Genomic DNA, 20,949 nt, shown 5'->3' with positions numbered 1-20,949 from the left:
TGTTTGACTGTCTAGACCAGAAAAGACTGCCATTGTAATTGCCATTAAATTCTGATTTTCTGAGTTGCCCTGAGAAAAGCACCCACTTTTCTAGGTAAGTTCTGTGAAGTAGTAACTTGTAAGCAGAGTGAAGGTACTAGAGGGATCTTTATGTTGAGCTGTTCTCAGAGTTTCGTCAAGGAAGATTTTTCTGTTCTTAAATTGTCATTTGCTCTCTAAATGAATGTGTGCAATATTTCACTGGACTTCTCATTGCAAAAGGCATTCTGACTGAGAAGCCTTTTTCGAAAATTAAATCTATTCTTGGGGGTCTAATAAGCTGAATCTTGTCAGGGTGAAGACTTTGCTCCCATCAGTACTTTGCAAGAGGATAAAGTTGCTTTTGTGGATGCAGTTCAAAAGTCTCAACCCACGGGATGTCATTTTAACAGTTCCCACAGTTTCTTTCTATTCTTGGGAATTAAGTAAGAGTAGACATTTTTTGATGTCTCTATGGGGTGCATGATGTGATTTGAGTCCACAAGAGAGGACAGATGTAGAGATAGACGTAATGTTCTCGATTTTTGGGCTACCTGGTCTTTCTTTCTGCATTTATTAGTATGGTTCATGTATTCTGTCCTACCCAGATCTATCAGATGGGATAAACATGCTGTGATGCATTTAACCGGGTATTCCACCATCTTTTTTGTCTAGGACCTTCAACTGGGATATATGCGGTGTTAATGTAGAGCAGCTTTTGGTGTTGACTTATCCGGAGCCAAGCGTTTCGGCATTTTCCTCTATGGCTTTCTCTCTATGAATTAACCATTTGTGTAGAGCATATTCATTTTTTGCTTTGGATATGGATAATGTCTAAAATTGACAGCATTCCTAAAGTAGAGAATTCCTTTAGGATTAACTTCCATCTTCCCGAATGACTTCTCCAAGAATAGGCACAGCAAACTTTATACACAAATAGGGAAACATCTCAACTCTTTCTGGTAACATTGCTTTCAACTTTTCTTCTTCATTTGTGGGCCCCAAGCACATAGCCTGCCTTTTCATTTGTTCACTCAAATACTATTCTTTATAATAATTTTGTGTGTGGGAGCAGTTATTAGAGAGCATTTGGGGTAGTGACAGAAGCATAAAATAAGATAGGGACAAAGATGTTTTCAATTTGTGGTGTGTTTGAGACCTTTATCGAAATAACCTCAGGTAGATCATTTACACAAATGTTGAAAAGAAAGGTTTGCAAAAGAGGTTTGCTTTATCCTCGTTTTATGGGGCATTTTGTTGTCAATGGTTTATTTCCTCAAGGCCGCACTCCTGCTTACGTAATTTTATGATGCATAGGCTCAGGTATGGGTTCACAAATATTTGTTCATGTTTTGTCAATAATTTGTTCTGGTTGATGTAACCAAACTTGGAGTAGAAATGTAAGGAGGTGGCATAAAGGGCATTTCCTTTGCTTCATCTATTTTGAAACCAATTGTTGGAGGATGAAGGCCTGGTCAATGGTGCAGAAGCAGCTCTCCACTCACCTTGATAGATAGTCCAAATGCCTATTTCTTCTTCTCATTGCTGAACGTTTTTGAAGATTATGCTGGTAATGATGTTGGCTTCCAAATTCAAGAGACGGAAAGGCCTGTTTAAATTGGGCAAGATGCCTTTCCCTTCTCATGTACCAGCGCTACAATGCTGTTCAGCCAAGAAAAAGGGAAGGTGCATGTTTTAAAATAATGAAGCAAAAAACCCCGATAACCTACTAGGAGACCGATCTTGCATTATAGCAGCGCATGTTTGCAGCCAAGCTAACTTGAAACACTTGAATCAACAGCACTGCGATAGGATCAAGGATCAAGGATAAAAGAGACACAGAGGAACTGAGTCCATCCGTGAGCCTACGATGCCTCCTTATCATGCCGCCCATTATATCTGCCCCACTGCAGACATTATGATGGCCCTTAGCTCAACTCATTTGCCTTCCTGGGACCCCAGACTGTGGAAGAAACAAGAACAACGGCAACTAAGGACTGTTACGTTGTAGTTTTCATAGGTCATATGTCTATATGTCCTAATTGTTTTTTTTTTAAAATAAACATCTATTCCATTCTTGAAGTACAACTCCAGTAAGAATCGTTCTGTTTAGAAACCACTGTATTAGTCACTATATAAAAAACAAACAAGTTATTTACCTTGGATGATTCTCTTTCTGGTAGAACCTCTTGTGTAAACACACCTTTACCACCTTTAAAATGTCCCCAGGCACCACACCGGATACAAAGGACTTATTCTGCATTGCTCCCACGTACCAGTCGGCGCACTATGCAGCTCCGCATTGACTTCACTACATACATGTAAGTGCCACCTATGAGTGTTGATGCCAATTTTTTTTCTGAACACTGTCCGCTCCCACGGACGTGGAGCCCACAAACAATGAGAGGTACTAGCGTACAGAAACGGGAAGGCAGGGGAGGAGCTTAAGGTTAGCTATGTTATTTACCAGAAGGATTATGTTACTTACCCTGTAAGCATCTGTTCTTAGCATGTAGTGCTGTGGATTCACATGCTGCGCATAAGTCCACCATCTAGTGTTTGGCTCAGATGATTACAAGTTATTTTTCTTCCAAGAAGTTGTTCGAGTCATGTGATTGTGTGACTCCTCCTTTTGGTGATAGTGTGCATGGGCATCGACTCCATCTTTAGATTGTTTTACCGCAGGTGTGTGAGAATGAAGTTTTAATAAATATTAGTAATGCGATGTCCATGCAATTAATGTGAATTAGTGTAATTAAACTGCAACTCACACAGGTTTCTGGGGAGGAGGGACGGCACATGTGAATCGACAGCACTACATGCCGAAAACAGATGCGCACAGAGTAAGTAACGATCTGTTCAAAGCACATGTGTTGTAGATATATATGCTGTGCATTTACTGTGAAGCTGTCCTTCTCCCAAAGCTGTGGTTATCCAGTGGGGGTAGCAGTTGTTTGAAAAAGAGTCATTAGAACTGCTTGGCCAACACTGGCCTGTTGAAGTGCAAGTACATCCACACAATAATGTTTTGTGAAGGTGTGTGGTGTGGACCATGTTGCTGCTTTGCAAATGTCAGCAAGAGGAATATTGCCTAAAAATGCCGTTGAAGCCCCTAAGGGTTACAGGTAAAAGTATTTTAGCTTCAGTATAACAGGTTTGGATACCTTTTACTATCCATCTTGAAATTCCGCTCCTTGTGATAGGGTTTCCAGTGTGAGGGGGTGAAAAAGCAATAAGTAATGGTTTAATTTCCTAAAAGTCTTGGCTCTGTCAATGTAGTACATTAAAGCTCGTTTGATATCCAGTGTTTGTAAGGCTCTTTCTGCAACAGACTGGCTGGGGAAAGAAACCGTAACTCGATTGCTTAATGTGAAAAGGAGAAACTACTTTAGGTCAAAACTTTGGATTTGGCTGAAGGACTAATTTGTCTCTGTGTAGTTGGAAGAATGGTTCTAACATACCAAAGTGAATTGATAGTTACTAGAAAAGGAACTTTCAATGATAAATACTGCATTTAGCAGGAATGTAGTGGTTCAAACAGAGGTCCCACGAGTCTTATTAGTTCAATATTAAGATTCCATGTTGGTGCCGGTAGACACCTAGGTGGAATGGTTCTTATGTCCTTCCATAAACGCCGTAATCACAAGTATCCTGAATAAAGACAAGTGTTGTGTATTTTGTAAGTAAGCTGCAACGGTTGCTAGGTGTAAGCATATTGAGGTACATGCTAGACCAAAATTTTGGAGATGCAACAAATACAAAAGGATTGTTTGTATTTGTGTATGTAGAGGGTTAACCTTTTGCTGTTGACAGTGTAGAAAAAATCTTTTCCATTTGACAGCATAGCATTGTCTGGTTGTAGATTTACGCGTATGTTTAAAAATATCCATACATTGTTGAAATAAATTTAAATATCTAAATTCTATGAGACAAATCGCAAGGTTCATTTCCTTGGAATTGTGGTGTCTTATTGTGCCCTGGTTTTGTGTGAGAAGGTCTGTGTTGAGGGGAAACTTCCTGTGTGGGACTACAGAGATTTCTAGTAGTCTAGTGAACCATGGTTGACGCACCCATTTTGGAGCTACCAATGTTTCTATTACCGATGGTGTGATCAGATCCAGAGGGCACACAGTATACTAGGCTCTGTTTGTACGCCCTATGGTGCCTACCTCACTGTCACACCTGTCACATTTATAATGCTCCACAACACCGTACAGGACACCTTCTCCCACCGAGTAGGGTTCCTGTCACTCTTGCGGTAACTCACTAGACAGCACAGGATACCCTGCTCCCCTGCAGAGGGTTCCTGACTTTTTGCCATGCCTGGGTAACCTAGTTTGCTACCCAGCGTGTTGCACTGTGGGGCAAGCAACTTCTAAGTTTCTATTGCTGATGCTGTGATGCAGCCCCATTTATGGGACCACATCCCCAATGAGAGCTGGACGTACCTTAACGCCCACGTCACTGGCACATCACCACAATGCTCCTACTCCTATTTCTATAGGACACAGCCAGTGGGCTGGTTGGACTCTAGCTGGGACGTCTCATAGCTCTAGCCCTAACCTTAGCAGGTTAGAGGCGTCTTAGAATCCCGTTCCCACTTTATCGGTTGCGGGATACAAATTTTGTTTAGAGCACCACAATCAGGCTGTGTCTCCTATCTCAGGCCCAGCGGTCTCCGACACCTTTAACCTGCTATCGAAGATTGGGCTCCTTATGCCCAGTATTAGTCCTCCCCACTCCCACTTGCGGCATGGGTTGAAGACCCCATGTGGTTCCAATCGCGGGACCATGAACTGTTAGGCGAGTTGGCCGCTCTAACCAAGGCTTCCCCTTTAAGCTCTGATCAGAGTCCTTATCACAGGCCTAGCTTTCCTTGTGGCCCTCATTTGAGCACCTGATGATCTCGCCATTCTCCTATTATGGATTACGGGCCTCATTATGGACCCTGTCCCATGCTAGGATACTCAATTCTGCCATAAGGCCTGCATTACCCCACTATGGGGCACATTCAGTCTGTGTTCTGTAGCTGGTTGTCTCTCTGTTTCCCCTGGGGATGGTATGCTTGGGCCAGCCCAACACCTCTTAGGCACAAACTGTGTAGAGTTTTATATACAAGATACACTGTACACACAGGATACAGTTCATTACCATCTGAATGGCCATCTTCTAGTCAAATCTTGATTCATATTTAATATTCTCCTTCAGTGGGGACTGTACCTGCAAGTGTGAATGCATACTCTCACAGGCCTTGATTCAGCTGATCTGTTGGTTTCCCTGTCGCTCCATTTTTATGCTCGATTTTGTTCTAGCTTTGCATTACAGGCATACCTAGTGGCATGAGAGTGGACCTTCTTCTCACTGTAGGTTAGATGACTCAAGTAGAACTCACTGGTCATCACCTTGATCTCTGATATGGATTAGCTAATCGTGTTAACAGCATGAGCTTAGACCATGTATAATTGTCTAATATAGCATGTCATGCGAGAGCTTTTCTTTTTCTTTGTACTAGTAATGGTCGCTTTGTTTATAATTTTTTCAAGAAAGACAGTGGACTCAGAATACATACGGGCCATCGCCATCATTAACTTGCTGACCTTTTTCTTGAATTATTATCTATTTTCTTTTAGCAGAGTAACTAATTTTCGAGGTCCTTACAAATGCCCCAGAACCCATCTTGGGGCAACCATGGGCAGAAACCTGTTGAAAACCTACAGGGGTGTATTTGATTAAATCCCCGGGTCCCCTCACTTTGGACCCTGTCTTAGAAGACCATCAAAAACAGCTGATTTGGCCCTCTAAGTTTCAACTGTGCTTTACTTTTGCATTGACAAAACCCACATACAAATCATTTGTTTTACGTTCTACAGAATAACAAGTTGTGTCAAAAACCAAAGAGATCTAATACGCTTAATCAACATGCTTTGAAGGTAATTTTTTTATTGAATTTCGCCTCATCTGCACATAGGCCAGGAACTCACCAGCTGCTGGAAAATGAGGTACTCGTGAGCGTAAGTTTCAGCAAACAGTCAGTTGAAATAAATTAATAGCCTATGGTGCTACTGAAGTCAACTCAATGCTAAAGAAATCTACAAGGTCTAGGCAGAAAGAGAACAGTACATTGAGAAGAGAAGGACAATGCTGCTACTATATATCAAGAAATGGAGGTGAGTGCGTGCAGCACCTGGTCTGGCCAAATGTGCATAAGGTTACTCTGTGCATGAGTCACTTGCTGAGCCGTACATAGGATAAGCACAGCTTAATAAAAAATAGATGACATGCTAATAGGTGACCCCAGGATCCCATGGAATGGAGCAGTATGAATAAGCAATATTAATGGTAGATGTAGGCAACTAAGTCTGTCAGGTTCACTGCTTCCTGCAGTCCTAGAACACAAACTATCTCAACTTTATGTGACAATTATTGTTAATTTCCCCTTGGTCAACCTGAACCCTTTATCTGCATTTTACCAAAAAGCACGGAAGAGTCGGCTTAGTTCCTGTGGTATGGAGCCATTTCCTTCTGTAGGTGGGCTTTGCTGAATGAGGTAAGCCCCAGCTATAGAGCACATGGCAGTGATAAATAATGCACAAAGGGATGGATAATGCATGAGAACATGCTTTAGGTTACAGAATGTGATGCTTTCTGAAAAGGGAGGAAAGACGTTGTCGTAGAATGAATACCTCAATTACAGAAAATATTCTTCCTTTTGTTCTCCCATGCTCCATATGCCAGCTGCTATACTTTTAAGAAAGAGGAAGAAAAACAATCAATAAAGAACTACGTTCAGCGTATCACAATTCGGTCTCACATGGTGTGGGTAAAGAAATCCTTTGAGAAATAAGGAACTTATATTTACTGAATCACCGTTTCTTGAGATACCCTCTGAATTCATGGTGTCTGACTGGAAAGAGCCTACTGGAACCAAGTTACACCTGACTGAGGAGCCCAAATCAGGGCGAAACCGGCCTTTGGTTGCTTGTGTTCTGGTTCAAGGAGGACCTAGCCTGACAGTTTGGGCTGGACTTTTTCAATTAGAGTAGGATAAAGACTGATTTACATATCGGTGGGTCCATAATGAGGTGGCATTGTTTGCAAAATAACTATGAAGAGGGATGCAGCTGAGGGTAATTTCTAGTGGCTGAGATTAATTTAAGCATTCCACCCATCACTTTTTTGCATACTTCAGTGGAAAAGGACCAGAGGCATTTACTGGCAAGTCAACACAAGAGTGGATGTTCATCCGCTCAAACCTTGGGGCTTGTCTCACTGAAGGAAATATAGATACAACAGGAATGAAAAATGCTTGGAGGAACCAAGTATATATTCTAGTGAGGTTATGAGATGTCAAGCCTCTGCTTTCAAGCGGCTTCGCTGCAGTTCTCAGGAATGATGGGGAGGATCCTCTTGATAGTATAGCAGCAGCAGAATACAAAGGGTCTTTTTTGAAACAAGGTGAACAACCATGGTACCAGGCAAAGAGCAGTAAATTAGACTTGAATCTAAAATCCCTGAGCCGAAGTTATTGAAGCCGTAAAAGATCAGAAGTGCCCCTGTCTGCACATTCTGTGTAATTGAGCTCAGCAGAAGCCGACCTATTCCCAAGTGGCGCTTGAAAACAACAGGAGAGCATCTGCAAAGAAATGTATTTTACATTCAATTTGTGCTCACCATCAGCATGACCACTAAGAAGGAAGACTGACTTAACTTAGTTGGGTTGTTATATTATATACCACGTTGTGCCGTGCTGTGTAGAAACGATGCAAGTGATGTTACTGAAAAAAGTGTAACATTGATTTCTGAGGCTAACTCTTGGTAGCTGGTGCATCACCTTGCAAGTCCTCTACTAGCACTGCCATGGGGGTCACTGAGCCAAAGAACCTGTCAATATCTGTGATAACATCTACCAACTCCACATGGCTTTACAGTACGGTATACAATACTTGTAAATGTATGTAAGACTAGATCCCTTATATTTCAATATTGTATTTGAAAGTAGTCACCTCTCTCTCTGACTTAATTTAAAATGTCTCTAACTCAGCCACCACAAAACAATGGCCTCCTCTTCCCACACCCACCGCACAATTTCTACCACCCAAATGTATGTGTGTATGATCTATAACTGAAGTATCATGTTAATTTATGCATTGTTTCTTCTTTACTTTTTACATTCACAATACCCAACTCATAATACACAAAATACTTTCAACTTTCCAGTACCACATATCTGCTCAGCCAATCACCTGCGTTTGTACAACTTGATTTGCTGTTGATAGTACTTCCTGTAGAAATGTTACTGCTATTTAATATACAAGTGAGTAAAATGCAGCAGTTATCAACTGCTGTCACATACTGATGACCTTGATGGTCTGAACAAAATGAAATTGGTTGGGGGCCTGGGTGGAAGAAAGGCTTGTGACCTTCAACCTCAAATCAGTAAGGTAAGGGACCTCTCAAATGGTGTGCTTGCCATTGAGGTCCTCCACAATTTTTTTCTTAAACTGTCTGAATTCTTTATTCTTACAACCTTATAAGCAACCATTGGCGTACCCACTAAATCTGGGATTAAAGTGAAAAGAATGCAGCTTTAGCACGTCAGAATGAGACTGGAGAAAGCCAGCAAAGAGGTGTATAGTTTTAAAATAGTACTTCATGCAGTTCATTGCAAACACTTGAATGGAGTGGACGGATACATCCAAACAGCTAATGGCATTAGGTGAAACATAAATATTCTATTGTGCTAAATGTGACTGACAAAGCCTCAGGCCAATGGCTGCAAGAGGCTGATTGAAAAAAAACACTGGTTGAAAGGGTGTGACACAAAGCACACTTTATGTATATTGTTAGCACTGTGTCTGCTTAATACTTGCAATGTCAAAACCCAGAGCTAAAAAAAGGACCCTGCCCACTATTGTTAGTTGAGGAGCATCACAACAGTAAGTGCTGATTCCAGGATAGCTTGAAAGTGAAAGTATTGCTCTGCCTCATTCACTGTGTTACTATGAACCCTCAAGACTATCAACTATCATTTCTGAATCAACCATAAGTATCTTCATGAGTTACTCTTCAGGGAATTCCACTGATATCCCTACGTTCCTCTGCTTTACCGAGACCGCCAAACACAGCACTCACTCAACAACTCTAATCAGTCCATCATTAAGAAACCTCTTCAGTGCAGCCAGCTGGTTCCATGCCTTGGCAAATAGAGGGTACATTTGAAACCAACACCTAACCTAGGATGGCAACATTGGCATTTTAACTAAGTACATGTTTTTGAAGGTCATCGTTTTACAGTAAATACTAGAACCCACAAGGTACGACGGTTATCTCCCAGTACTCAAAATAATGGCTACATTAAACACATTTTTAGTTTCTTTAGTAGTTCTGATTGCACTCTGTGAGTAATATAATAATCTAAAAATTGAAAATATTTCCACGATTGTATTTTCTATAGCTATAGACAAAATGTGGAAAAAGAGATTCACCAACAAAATGTTTCATGACGCGCTGAAATCTGCGCTACTTACTTGAACCACCCACGGACTGTTCGCAAAGGCCATTATATCTCTCTCTTCCCAGAAGAACGCAGAGTCAGACCTTTTAATCATTTCAAATTTACTGAGGAGTTTCATTGCATACACTTTCTGTGAGGCTTTATGTCGGACCTAGAAGAAAAGAAACCTACAATTACAAACATATGGACAATTTTGAAAAGAAAAATTATATTCACTACACTAAATGTCTTGCATACTTCAGAAAGGACCAGGTCGAAATGGTGTTTGATATTTAAATGTACAGTCTGACGTTTAGTCTTTTATTAAGTCATGTAACAATCTTAGATAAAAACTCACAATTATACGACATCTGAATGAAATTCAAGCCATGCTTACTAAAATTGTGTGTACTCAATAATATATGTATATATACATACACATATTACATGCATGTTTGAACATATACACACATATGCTTACTGTTAGAAATCTATAATTGGCAATGGCTTTCACCCTGTGCAAGTAGGAACCCTCCCTTCTAGTCAGGGTAAGCAAGTTACACACCCAAGATAACCCCTGTCCCCCCCCTGCTAACATGGCACGAGCGGTCAGGATTATTTGAGAGGCATGTGTAAAGTATTTGTACATAAACACCCAGTAACACAGTGACAACACTGCAAATGGACACCACACCAATTTAGAAACATAGCAATTCTTTATCTACGTAACACAAGACCAAAACGACAAAAATCCAACATACACTATCCAAGATATCACTTTTAAAAGTTTTCAAATAGTTAAGTCCATATAAAACTATGAATGTGTCACTTTTAACACAAAATACCTGAGATGCATCAAAATCAAAGACAAAAAAGGCGCACCGGTAAGCAAATCGATTAGTCTGTTCCTTACACGCAGGTAAGCTGATGCATTGGTTTTTTAATCCCAGGGGAGATGATGCATCGGTTCCTTACTGCCACATAGGGGAAGTGATGCGTCGGTTCCTTACTGGGAGAGGAGGTGATGAGTCTGTTCCTGCATGCGTGAGGAGGTGATGGGTACATTTTGCAAGGCTTTGTGTCGTCTGGGGCCTGTTCTTGGGGCTGCACAACAAGGCTTCATGGGGCTTCCAGTTGTCCAGCGTCAGTTCCAAGGGGTTGTCAGCTCTGCGGCGGGACTTGGCGAGGATTCGAGTCATCGGGCATCAGCTCCGAGAGGCTGCCCGGGAAGGCTTTGCGAGGCTTTGCATTGCTTTGCTCTAAATCTTACAGAGATCAACTGCAGAACCCAAATCGGAGGCCCTTTGACTGGAGGGAGGCACATCAGGCAAGGGTAGGACTCTCAGATGCCAGAGTCCAGTAGCCCCAACAGAGTTGCAAGAAGTATTTTGTGTGCCTGAGACTTCTTAACAGGAGGCAAACAGGAGGCAAAAGCCTTGGCAAGCAGGATAGAAGAAAGCAAAGACCAGTCCGTCCACTCTGCAAGGCAGAAACAGCAGATCAGCCCAACACAGCAACAAAGTGGCAGTTCCCCTCCTACAGCTTCTCCAGCTCTTCTTTTTGGCAGAATCACCTCTTTATCCAGAAGTGTTCTAAAGATGGGGGGTCATAGGACCAATTCTTATACCCAGTAGCGGCTGTGATGGGGCAGTAGTCGTGGGGCAGAGGCGTGGTTAAAAAAATGAAGAAGAAAAAATTAAACTTAACTGCTAACCACCTCTTCTCCTCTGTCCTCTTCTTCCATCGATGCAGGAACAGGAAGCACCCAGGCTTCTAGACCTACTGAGCCAAATACGACGCTGCTGATAGCGCGCTGTGATTGGTCTGAGCGCCATGGTTTGGTGCTCCAATGGAGTACGCAGTTTCCCTGGATAAAAACCTATTTAGACAGTTGAAATCGATTTCAACTGTCTAAATCGGTTTTTATCCAGGGGAATTGCGTACTCCTTTTTTGACACTGTGCTACAAGGGCGCGTGCACTGGACCCCGTTAAAGCCCTACCTGCCCCTCTTGTTGTTCATAATACTGGGAGCCTGGGCATGTTCTCCACCTAGTGCACCAGAGCCCAGTGGAGAACATACCAAGTGCTCATGATGGTCATGCGCACTTAGAGGGTGCATACCACTCCTCCCAGGCTCTGTGGGCAGTCCAGAGGAGTACTGAAGAATACAATAATAACATGATGTTATTATTGTTTTATTTTTCCTGTGGGGTGAGACTCCTCCGCCTTAGCAGAGGAGCGGCCTCTGCTTTTACCACTTTTGGCCTTTGAAGTAGGCATACTTTAAAAGATAGTCGTTGCAGTGCCCAGATCCTGCATTGCCCTGTCCTGGCTCCAGACACACTACAAGGGGGTGGAGGCAGCACTGTGAGAGGACAGAGAGTGTCCTATTCAGGCATCAGCGACAACTCCTCCCACCACTCAGGAAGGCGCAAGAGCCGGGTGATGGGCAATCAGGATATGCAGGGCACACCTTAGCTCCCTTTATGTGACTGTCTACAGTGAATGCACAAACAGCCCAACTGTCAGTCTAAACCAGATGTGAATTCCACTGGCAGCCAGAGGCACAGGATGGTAACGCAAGAACATGCCCTCTTCCTAAAAGTGGCATTTCAAACACACAACTTAAAAACCACTTTCGCAGAAAGATATGTTTTTATATCCGGAGTTCAGGGAACCCACACTCCAAATCTATATCTCTCTTCCAAATTGAAAGTCAAACTTGTAGGATGTTATAAGTTAGCTGCAATGATACCCTAAGGGAGAGTTAGCTCTTGCAAAAGTGTAAAACGAAATTGGCATCATTTCACTCTCAGGACATGTAAAACACACCAGTACCTGTCCTACCTTTCACATACACTGCATCCTGTCCTTGGGGCTACCTTGGGTTTACATTAGGAGTTCCTTACAAGTAATGAAAGGGACGGTTTGGGCTTGGCAAGAGTCTTCAGGGGAGTTTAAACTGCACTTGCAGACTCTGCAGTGGCAGGTCTGAGACATGTTTACAGGGCTACTGCTCCTGTGGGTGGCACAATCAGTGCTGAGAGCACTAGGGCACTTTACTATAGACTTACCAGTAAAACAAATATGCCAACCATGGAAACCCAATTACCAATACCAGTTGGACACAGAGCATATGTACTGACCAGCAGTGGTAAATTGGCCAGAGTCCTAGAGCCAACAAAAACAAGTCAGAACAAAATAGGAGGAAGTAGGCAAAATGTTTGGGGGATAACCATACAAAAAGAGCCAGGTCCGACACTTACATATGTATGCAGATGCGCAGTGTAATTTGCAATTTATTTTCAACTGCTGAGTGTGGGGAGGGGGCATGACTGACAAGCGATGAAGCCACAAGTGTGACATGATGTTCGCCACTCTCCCAACAACTATTACAATTAACATATGGCAACCTTCATATAAGTTTTATGCCATGCTGTTTTTCATGAGTATTTATTTTGAAAGAATGTATCCAACCGGACATAGGATGCAGGGGGTTGAATGTGTGCACTGAAAAAGCATGGTCAATTAGAGTTGATTTCCTGTGTAAAGTCATTGTAACATGCAATCTGTGAGGCAATAAGTATTTTCCCATGTTAACCTTGGTGTACTGAGATAATAGGATGGCACTTGACCTTTGAACTGTAGTAATGAATGTGCATTTATCAGTACAGTTGTTGCCACTGAATACACGTGCACCCTTGCCCCGAGTGCCCACCTGTACTGCTTTCTGGATCCCCAATGCTGATTTTTGTTGTCCTAGGCAAATATGAATTATTTGTGCATCTCTTATGGACAGCTGTCTTGTTGAGCCGGGAGAGGCGCCCAAAGCGAAACCCTCATAGTGGTGGAAAGCTACTGCCTTCTTCACCAGGAGTTAAGCAGCACGATCAGTAGGAGTGAACAGGTCCTTTTTAACCTGTGTCACTGTAGTGAGGCCTACAGGCTCACTCACTTTTTAACATTCTGTTGCTATGTCCTTAACTCACTCTTGGCATACGTCAGGTTCGTGTGAAGTGCTGCGTAGCACAGAAGGGGTGTATCTGTGCTGAGAGTGTGCACCTGGGCAGGGCGAAATACAGGAATAATCCAGTACTGAGTAGTGCATGCATGGTGTATGCATATGATGGAGGTGCATCTTCCGGAGAGTGGTACTGTACCTGAAGGATGTAGTGCTGTGCAGGATGAGTTAATGTGCTGCGTGGATGTGTGCCTATGAGTGGTAAAATACATAAAGGATACAGTGCTTGCAGTGCACACTTGTAAGATGCAAGTGCTGGATATCTGTGTGCCTCTGAGTGGTACAGTGAAAGGAGGATACAGTACTGTCACATGAGTGTATGTTGTATACACTCTGGGCATGGGTGTGCTTGTGAATGGTGCAATACATAGAGGGCCATGGGTTCCATTTTCGGAGACCCAGGCTTGCATGGTAAAACATGAAGAGGAGGTAGAGATCCCCCCAGACTGATTTGTATATTGCTGCATTCCTGTAAGCTGCGTAGGACTCAAACTAGGTAGGAGAGGACCTTGCCCCCCCCCCCACCCTGTACACTTCAAAGGGTGCTCTTGAATTCAGCGAGAGGTCACAAGGAAGAGCCTGGGCACATCTTGGGAAGAATAGGGCTGGGGGCCTTGGGTTAACCTTTTAATGAACATATCAGGGTGCCTGGCATCAAGGTGTGGACTCTAGTCACTCCCATGGCCTGTGTTTTGGGACTATCCAGCTTTGGAGACACTCTTGTTATAACAGGTTGTTTTTCAAAAGGAAGCACAGGAGTATATACTTCGAAAAAAGTAGACCCTCAACATAAAATGTCAAAGACTCAGACCCTAAATCACATTCGGTGTTTGGAAATGGACTAGAAGAAGGGGAGTTTGAGACCCCAAAAACTGTCATCTGCCAAGCAACCAGATGGGCTGCATGAGGAAGGGAAGCTCTGCAAGACTTCTGCCTGTGACCAGGACTGGGGCCAAGGCTTGCTAGTGTCCCTGCTAGGTGAGGGGATATCCCCTAGGGAATCCAGGACCACCTGCCCTTGAGGAAGGAGCGCCTGCCTGTTTGCCAAGACCAGTGTTCCCTGTGACGGATAGGAGGTTCATTGGGGAGCCCTGTCAAGTAGGCTTCTGGTGAGAGGAAACTGCTGCTGTATCAATCGGGTAGTTGCCCCTGTGTAGGGCTGAGTCGGTGACCCCCCTGTGCTAGGATGGGACCATTGTGAAGATAGCCATGTGAATGACTGCCGTGCGGTAAGTGTGGAAGCCTTGTGCGGTAGTGGCACAGCGACTATGCATGCCAGGAGGAGCCACCGGGGGAGAGACTGCAGTGCGGTGCGGTGCGGTAAAGGCAGAAGCTTTGTGCTGTAGCGGCGCTATGAAAATGTATGCCAGGAGGGGCCGCTGTAGATAACTTCACTGTGTTGATTGGGCCGGAGCATGTGGACAGAGTTGGGGTGACCCTGTATTCTGAAGGGGATCACCAGGAGCTCAAGGACTGCAACTTGTTCTTTCTTCCCTGCCAGAACAGTGAGGGCACCATGGGAGCACTCGTGCACCTTCACCTGGGCAAGGGACCCAAGACAGGATCATCGTAGCCACCCCCCTCTCCCCCCCCACCCCCCCCCCCATCCATCAGGAGCTGAAGGAACACTTACCCGCAGGAGAATCTGCAGGATACTGCTGGTCACTTCAGGAGCACAACTGTGAGAATCTGCACCCATGAAGTGCAGCCAACTGAGCGCGTGCATACAACTTACCTGACCTTGCATGTAGCAGCTGAGAGTGCCAGCAAACAGAGCAAACTCCGAAACGTAAGACACTCCACACCTGCCGATGCAGGCAAGACATGTTTGAAGCAGGACAGCCCCAGGGAAACATGCTGGCAATTTGAGCGTGTTTGTGCTGGAACACTATTGACTTTAAATCAGAGTCACAGTGGACTCTTGAGACTCGGACTACTAATGGGGCAAACCTTGGAATTTACCAATAGTGAATGGGAAATAATCACAAATGCTACGAGGATTGACTGGGACAGTGAACCACCAAAGAAACTGTAGCCCCATCCTCGGTGAAGGGCTGTGCCATTGCTTGTGAATGTTGTATTCTTCCTTTGTGTGGGTAGCGGTAGGAATAAAATACTTATTTTTCATACGAGTATTTAGATGGACAATGATTTATTGCTACTGCTGTGTGCATTCTGAACCGAGAGTCCAGGTTCATTAATCTGTATCCTCACCTCTTCCCGCCCACCCACCCCCACCCCACCCCCAAGGGAGCCTTAGACTGCTCTGACAACGCCTACCCTGAGAATCAAAAGTGTGAGTTACTCAGAATCCATAGTAAGTCGGGCCCCTGGACATCAAGAGTAAAAGGCCTCAAGCCCCACAGATGGGCCCAGTAAGACCAGCTTGCACTGTGGCCCACTGAAAGGTGTACTGACAATGGTTGCTCTAAATTAATTGTCACCAGATTACATTTATGTTCACTGGTATGGTGTAAATATATATGGGGCTATAGTAAAAGCACAATTTAGTAAGCTGGATGTTTGCTGCCCATTGTAAAAACATGGGCACATCTTTAGATCTAACCAAGAGACAAGCATGAATTGCCTCACCAGTTGCATGTAGAAATAAAAATCAAACGCATATAAACAGATACTCTTCATGTATTGCTGTGCTCAACCGTCATTCACATAATTCTTCCACTCAACACAGTTTACAGCATGGTGAAAGTGGTCAGTCAACTTTAATCACGGGTGGTCTTACACCGGGAACCATGGCATTTTGCCTGTGCACATGTGCCTCAAAAGAAGTGCACTCTTCAGTGCCATGGCTTGTTGGACAAAGTTAACTTACCAATGCTTTTTTCCTTTCTATTCTTCATTCTTTCTATTTTTTGTCATGCTTGTGCATTTAAATTAGGTCTTGAGGCCACAGTAATAGTACCTTTTCTTCGTGCCAATCAGAATTTTTTTTCTTTGATTAGCATTAAAACTAAACAAGCACTGGCGTTGCCAATAGGTCTCGCAGTAGGAAAGTTTGAGCTATTGGTTTTCTAAATGACATTTTATTTTTTTGTTTTGTGATTTACAATGCCCATACTTTTAACTTTTCGCATTAGGAAAGTTTGAGCGATTCGTATTGTATTGTATTGTATTGTAAATGACACTGTAAATGACAATTTTTTAATTTATGTGCTGGTTTTGAAAATAGCAAAATTAATAGCTTTGTCAGTTACAATGTCAATAGTTTTAACTTTTCGCAAATGTGACACCTATTGTATTGTATTGTATTGTACTGTAAATGACACTGTAAATGACACTTTTTTAATTTATGTGTTGGTTTTGAAAATAGCAAAATTAATAGCTTTGTCAGTTACAATGTCAATAGTTTTAACTTTCGCAAATGTGACACCTATAGCATTTGTAATGCAATGTGTGTTGTATTTACGTGACTTAGATGTATTGATATTACAAATAACAATGGCTTTTAATTTTGTAAATAATTAATACTTAAATAAAAGTTATTGTAATTTATAATGGCACTAGCTTAAACGTTTGTAAATACATTTTGTGAAGATTATGTTCAGTGTATTTTATTGTGACGAAAATCCAAGAACATTGCATTTGCACCTACACACACATATGTGTTGTAGCACTGAGGGGTGTGAGGGTGAGGGGGTGTGAGGGTGAGTGGGTGTGTGAGTGAGGGGGTGTGAGGGTGAGAGTGTGTGAGGGTGAGGATGTGAGGCTGAGTGAGGCTGCATGTATCATAAAAACTAACTATAATGTGTAAAATTACCAGCACTAAACTATATAATTGGAACATGTCTTAAAACGGAATAAATGGCTGGGACCACTGCAACCATGCAGCTTTCGCATCACGAATGACATAGCTATAATCATAGGAAAATAGAGCAACTCTTCTTCACCTGTTTGTCTTCTTTAAATGTATGAGCGTTGAATTGATAGCTACTAGGAAAGCGCACGCAGTTATCAGGAACTGCAGAATAAATCAGGACCGGTTTTTCTTAGGAATCACACACCTCGGCGTTTGTTGCTTATCCAGTCAGCTCTGCCAGGGATGCACGCTTCTCGGCATCACGCTGGCAGTAAGTAGACTATGTCCGCCCGGGCTTCCGTTTGTTGTAACCCTATGCTTCCATGGAGTCATGGAAAGACAGGTAGTTCAAACTGTTCAAACAGCGGGACATTAGAGTGCTGCGGCAGGGAATAAGGCACACTGCCTTGAAACCAAGACTCGTGTGCGGCTGAGTGGCTGCCTTCGGGAGTAGTGGTGAAGTCTCTTCCGGTTAAGCAGCCTGGGTATTTTGGAAGGGGCTTTTTTTCTAACCATAACCAATCTCACTATTGGGAAAGTAAACTGCAAAAATCCTTGCATTACTCTCGTCAGCCTGTTAATCTGGGTTTATCCAGGTTTCTCAGAACCGCATTTTGAAGTTGGTTAGCAATCGATGTTAAAGTTTAACCCTTGTACGTATGGATTAATACATAATAACAGTGCTGTTTTAAAACAATTCAATCTCGCTCACGTCCTTCATTTAGGATGAAAGCACAGATGAATACTTTATTTAAACGAAGAGGAGGTGGAGAAACGTACTGCCTGTCTCTGTCATGTCCGCCGCTCAGGACAGGCCGAATAGCTGGGAGGATTGACATGCGCAGTGTAGTACGGCATAACCTGTGCAATCGATACCACGTTGGTTGGTGTTAGGACGTTTGGAGAAACCATATTTGTATCATGGCATCCAGAAGAGCTTTGCACTATGTGTTCAAAGTGGGAGACAGAACTCGGACTCCTACATTTTACAGGGAAACGGAAAGTACGGCCGGCCACCGGCCAGCCATGAATAATTAGGGGAGGAGAAGCCGCAGAGCACATGCTGGGAGAAGCCCTTTGATGTGGTGGCGGCCGTGAAAAAATGCAATTAGGAGGGAGGCTGATGCGCGTGCTTGTTTGGTCACGTGATTCACGTGAACTCGAAGGAAACCGCACGAAAAAACCCGTGGTTTCACGAGTATTTTGAGCACTTGAATTCTCGCCATTTAGGCGAGACCTAAACACCCTTTGAATTATACACCCTTCATGATGTCACTTGCTATGCATGCCGGCAAGCAATTTAGATCTCCAATCACACAGATAGTAAGTGGTGTACAAATGCTTAATACAAAACCCGAATTTCTTCAGCCACAGTAATAGTGACCTTGAAGAAACCACAGGTGGATTCTCTTCGGTATTTAGCTCTTCCTCCAAAATTGCAGGATTTTCCTTTGCCACCCAACTTTACAACAGGCTCTAATGTAAAATTATTAACTAAGAGTCAAAAAGAACTGTTCCGGTCTCTGCATCCCCAATCCAAACCTGATCAGACGCTGATCCTAGCAAATTCCTTCTATCCTCAGTGTCTGGGTTACCATAGTTACCAACATTTAAGAGTACTTAGAAAGTAACTAAAACTACAATGAAATGCTATACAACTGTGCATGAACATACCAACTTTGAATACTCTCGGGGCCAATGTCCATGCTGACATTTTATTTCTAAATTATCTGCATGTTTAATTCTCATTGATTTTGAGGGTACACTAAAATTCCTTAATTAATACATATGTATCATTATTTAAGCCGGAGAATGAGAAATGGCTTAATTCACCGCCGCTAAGAACTGTAGGGGCGCGTCGGGGCTGCGCGTGCTCCGTCCAAGCTGCGTCTCGAGCAGCGCGCACAGAAGACTAGACAGATGGGCAAGAAGAGACTCTTAAGAGCTGCTAATCCTGCAGAACAGCTTGGTGCGCGCCAAACGTATATTTATGTATACATATAAATGCGCGGGTGTGCATATGCATGAGCATTATAATACCTGAATGTCTATATCAAAGGTCCTTCAAAGCAACAAAAAAATGTATGCAAATGACGCTCATGTAAAGCGCTCCAATACCGTTGGGTCGAGTTCGCGCTATATAAATCTGTTAAAAAAACCTCCTGAGGTGTGTGGTATATTATAAAGTCGCCAGCACCACCAACAGCTTCAAATGAATATAACGGTGCATTAAGCAGTCTCTGCTGATAACTGTGACCTGCTGCCCACATCCGTTTAACTGGGAGCGCTCAGTTCAGCAGCTCGTGTTGCTGAGGTTGGAGCATTTAAAACATGCCTTCTAGCTAGCAATAGACAACTCTCCCATTGATTTAGTTTCAGCTGGTCAAGTGCTGGTTGGGTGGCGCGGCCAGTAGCTGGCAGCTAACTAGCAGTGCAGTTTGAAGTAGTTAAAACTTTGAATGTTCCTGCACCTTGGCTTGTTCCGTTTCCCAGGCCCTTGGGCGCAGACACACGTGTAAGCTAGAAACTGAATTGAGGCACAAGGAACATAATCACTTTTGTTACGCCCTGTAGGGAACACTGCCTTCTCTCTGATTCTGCACTTTTGTAATTTCATTGATAAAATCCAACTTTATTAATGGTAACCGGGCACTGAGCAAGGCTAACGGCCATGATTGCGGGCAAAGTGCTAATCTGTTATGTGATTCACAAACAATGCCATGCGCATTTTGTGTCACGCAAAACCAAAGTGAAAAGTGAAATATTTATAAATCACTTCCCACACGTGCACTTTGAGACTAACATTTAAAGCATTTTACATCTGGAATTCTATTTTTTGCGACTCGTTCCCACTATTCCACTATGCGTAATGAGCTCCAAAACCCAAGAATGGTACAATCCGCCCGTAAACTAGTATTCAGTTAATAAACGAGACAGGGGGCACACATGCACGAGACGCCTCATTGAACCCAGCAGCAGTTCCCGTAGTTAAATCTGGCTCAGATTACAGTGTAAGCAATTGAAAGCAAGTGAAGTGCAGAGACATTAGGGGAACTTTCTTTCACCTTCGGTTCATTTGATGGAAGTCTCTGACCCAGACACGTTCATTCCAACACAGAGCTAACAATAATGGAGAAAAAAAGCTGGGAAAGTGAACAGCACAAACTTTTCGGGACATCTCTCGAGCTAAGGTGACGAAAGTGCGTAGGAATACAATGGAGCTAAAGCGAAGCCGGGGCAATTGGGCAGAGCGTGACCAAAGGACCAGAACAGTCCATTTCCTTTTAATTGTTGGAAAGAAAGTACAATGCGCTGATTCCCAAACCGTTTGAATACCATAAAAATGAAAAATGAAAGTGAAAGCGTGCATGGCGCACTGAGAATAAAAACAATGGCATGGTCCCATGAGTGATGTGTGCGGTCACCACTGCTGAAAAGTGGGGTGCCGGACTGCTTGGCTGTGCTTCACGAACTATGATATTTAACAACAAGGGGTGGTGAACTATGAAGCGTGGACGATGGATGAGGGTTATGGGAAGGAACGTTGTATCGCGACCTCCATAAAGCAGGCTTCACGGTTTGGCAAGCTGCGCAGCCAC

General features: G+C 43.3%; 1 protein-coding gene across 3 annotated transcripts in view; it reads right to left on the bottom strand.

Moving 5' to 3' along the window:
- The window catches only part of ROCK2 (Rho associated coiled-coil containing protein kinase 2), a 582,433-nt gene that overhangs the window by 242,521 nt on the left and 318,963 nt on the right, over positions 1–20,949 (bottom strand). For all 3 annotated transcript variants that reach the window (XM_086926333.1, XM_086926334.1, XM_086926332.1), the window contains exon 4: positions 9,546–9,683. In XM_086926333.1, the coding sequence (XP_086782459.1) occupies positions 9,546–9,683 (138 nt within the window). The remainder of the gene's footprint in view (positions 1–9,545; positions 9,684–20,949) is intronic.

The sequence above is a fragment of the Lissotriton vulgaris genome, chromosome 6, assembly GCF_964263255.1.
Source record: "Lissotriton vulgaris chromosome 6, aLisVul1.2, whole genome shotgun sequence".
Classification (NCBI taxonomy): domain Eukaryota; kingdom Metazoa; phylum Chordata; class Amphibia; order Caudata; family Salamandridae; genus Lissotriton; species Lissotriton vulgaris.
This window is presented reverse-complemented; position numbering and strand designations above follow the sequence as displayed.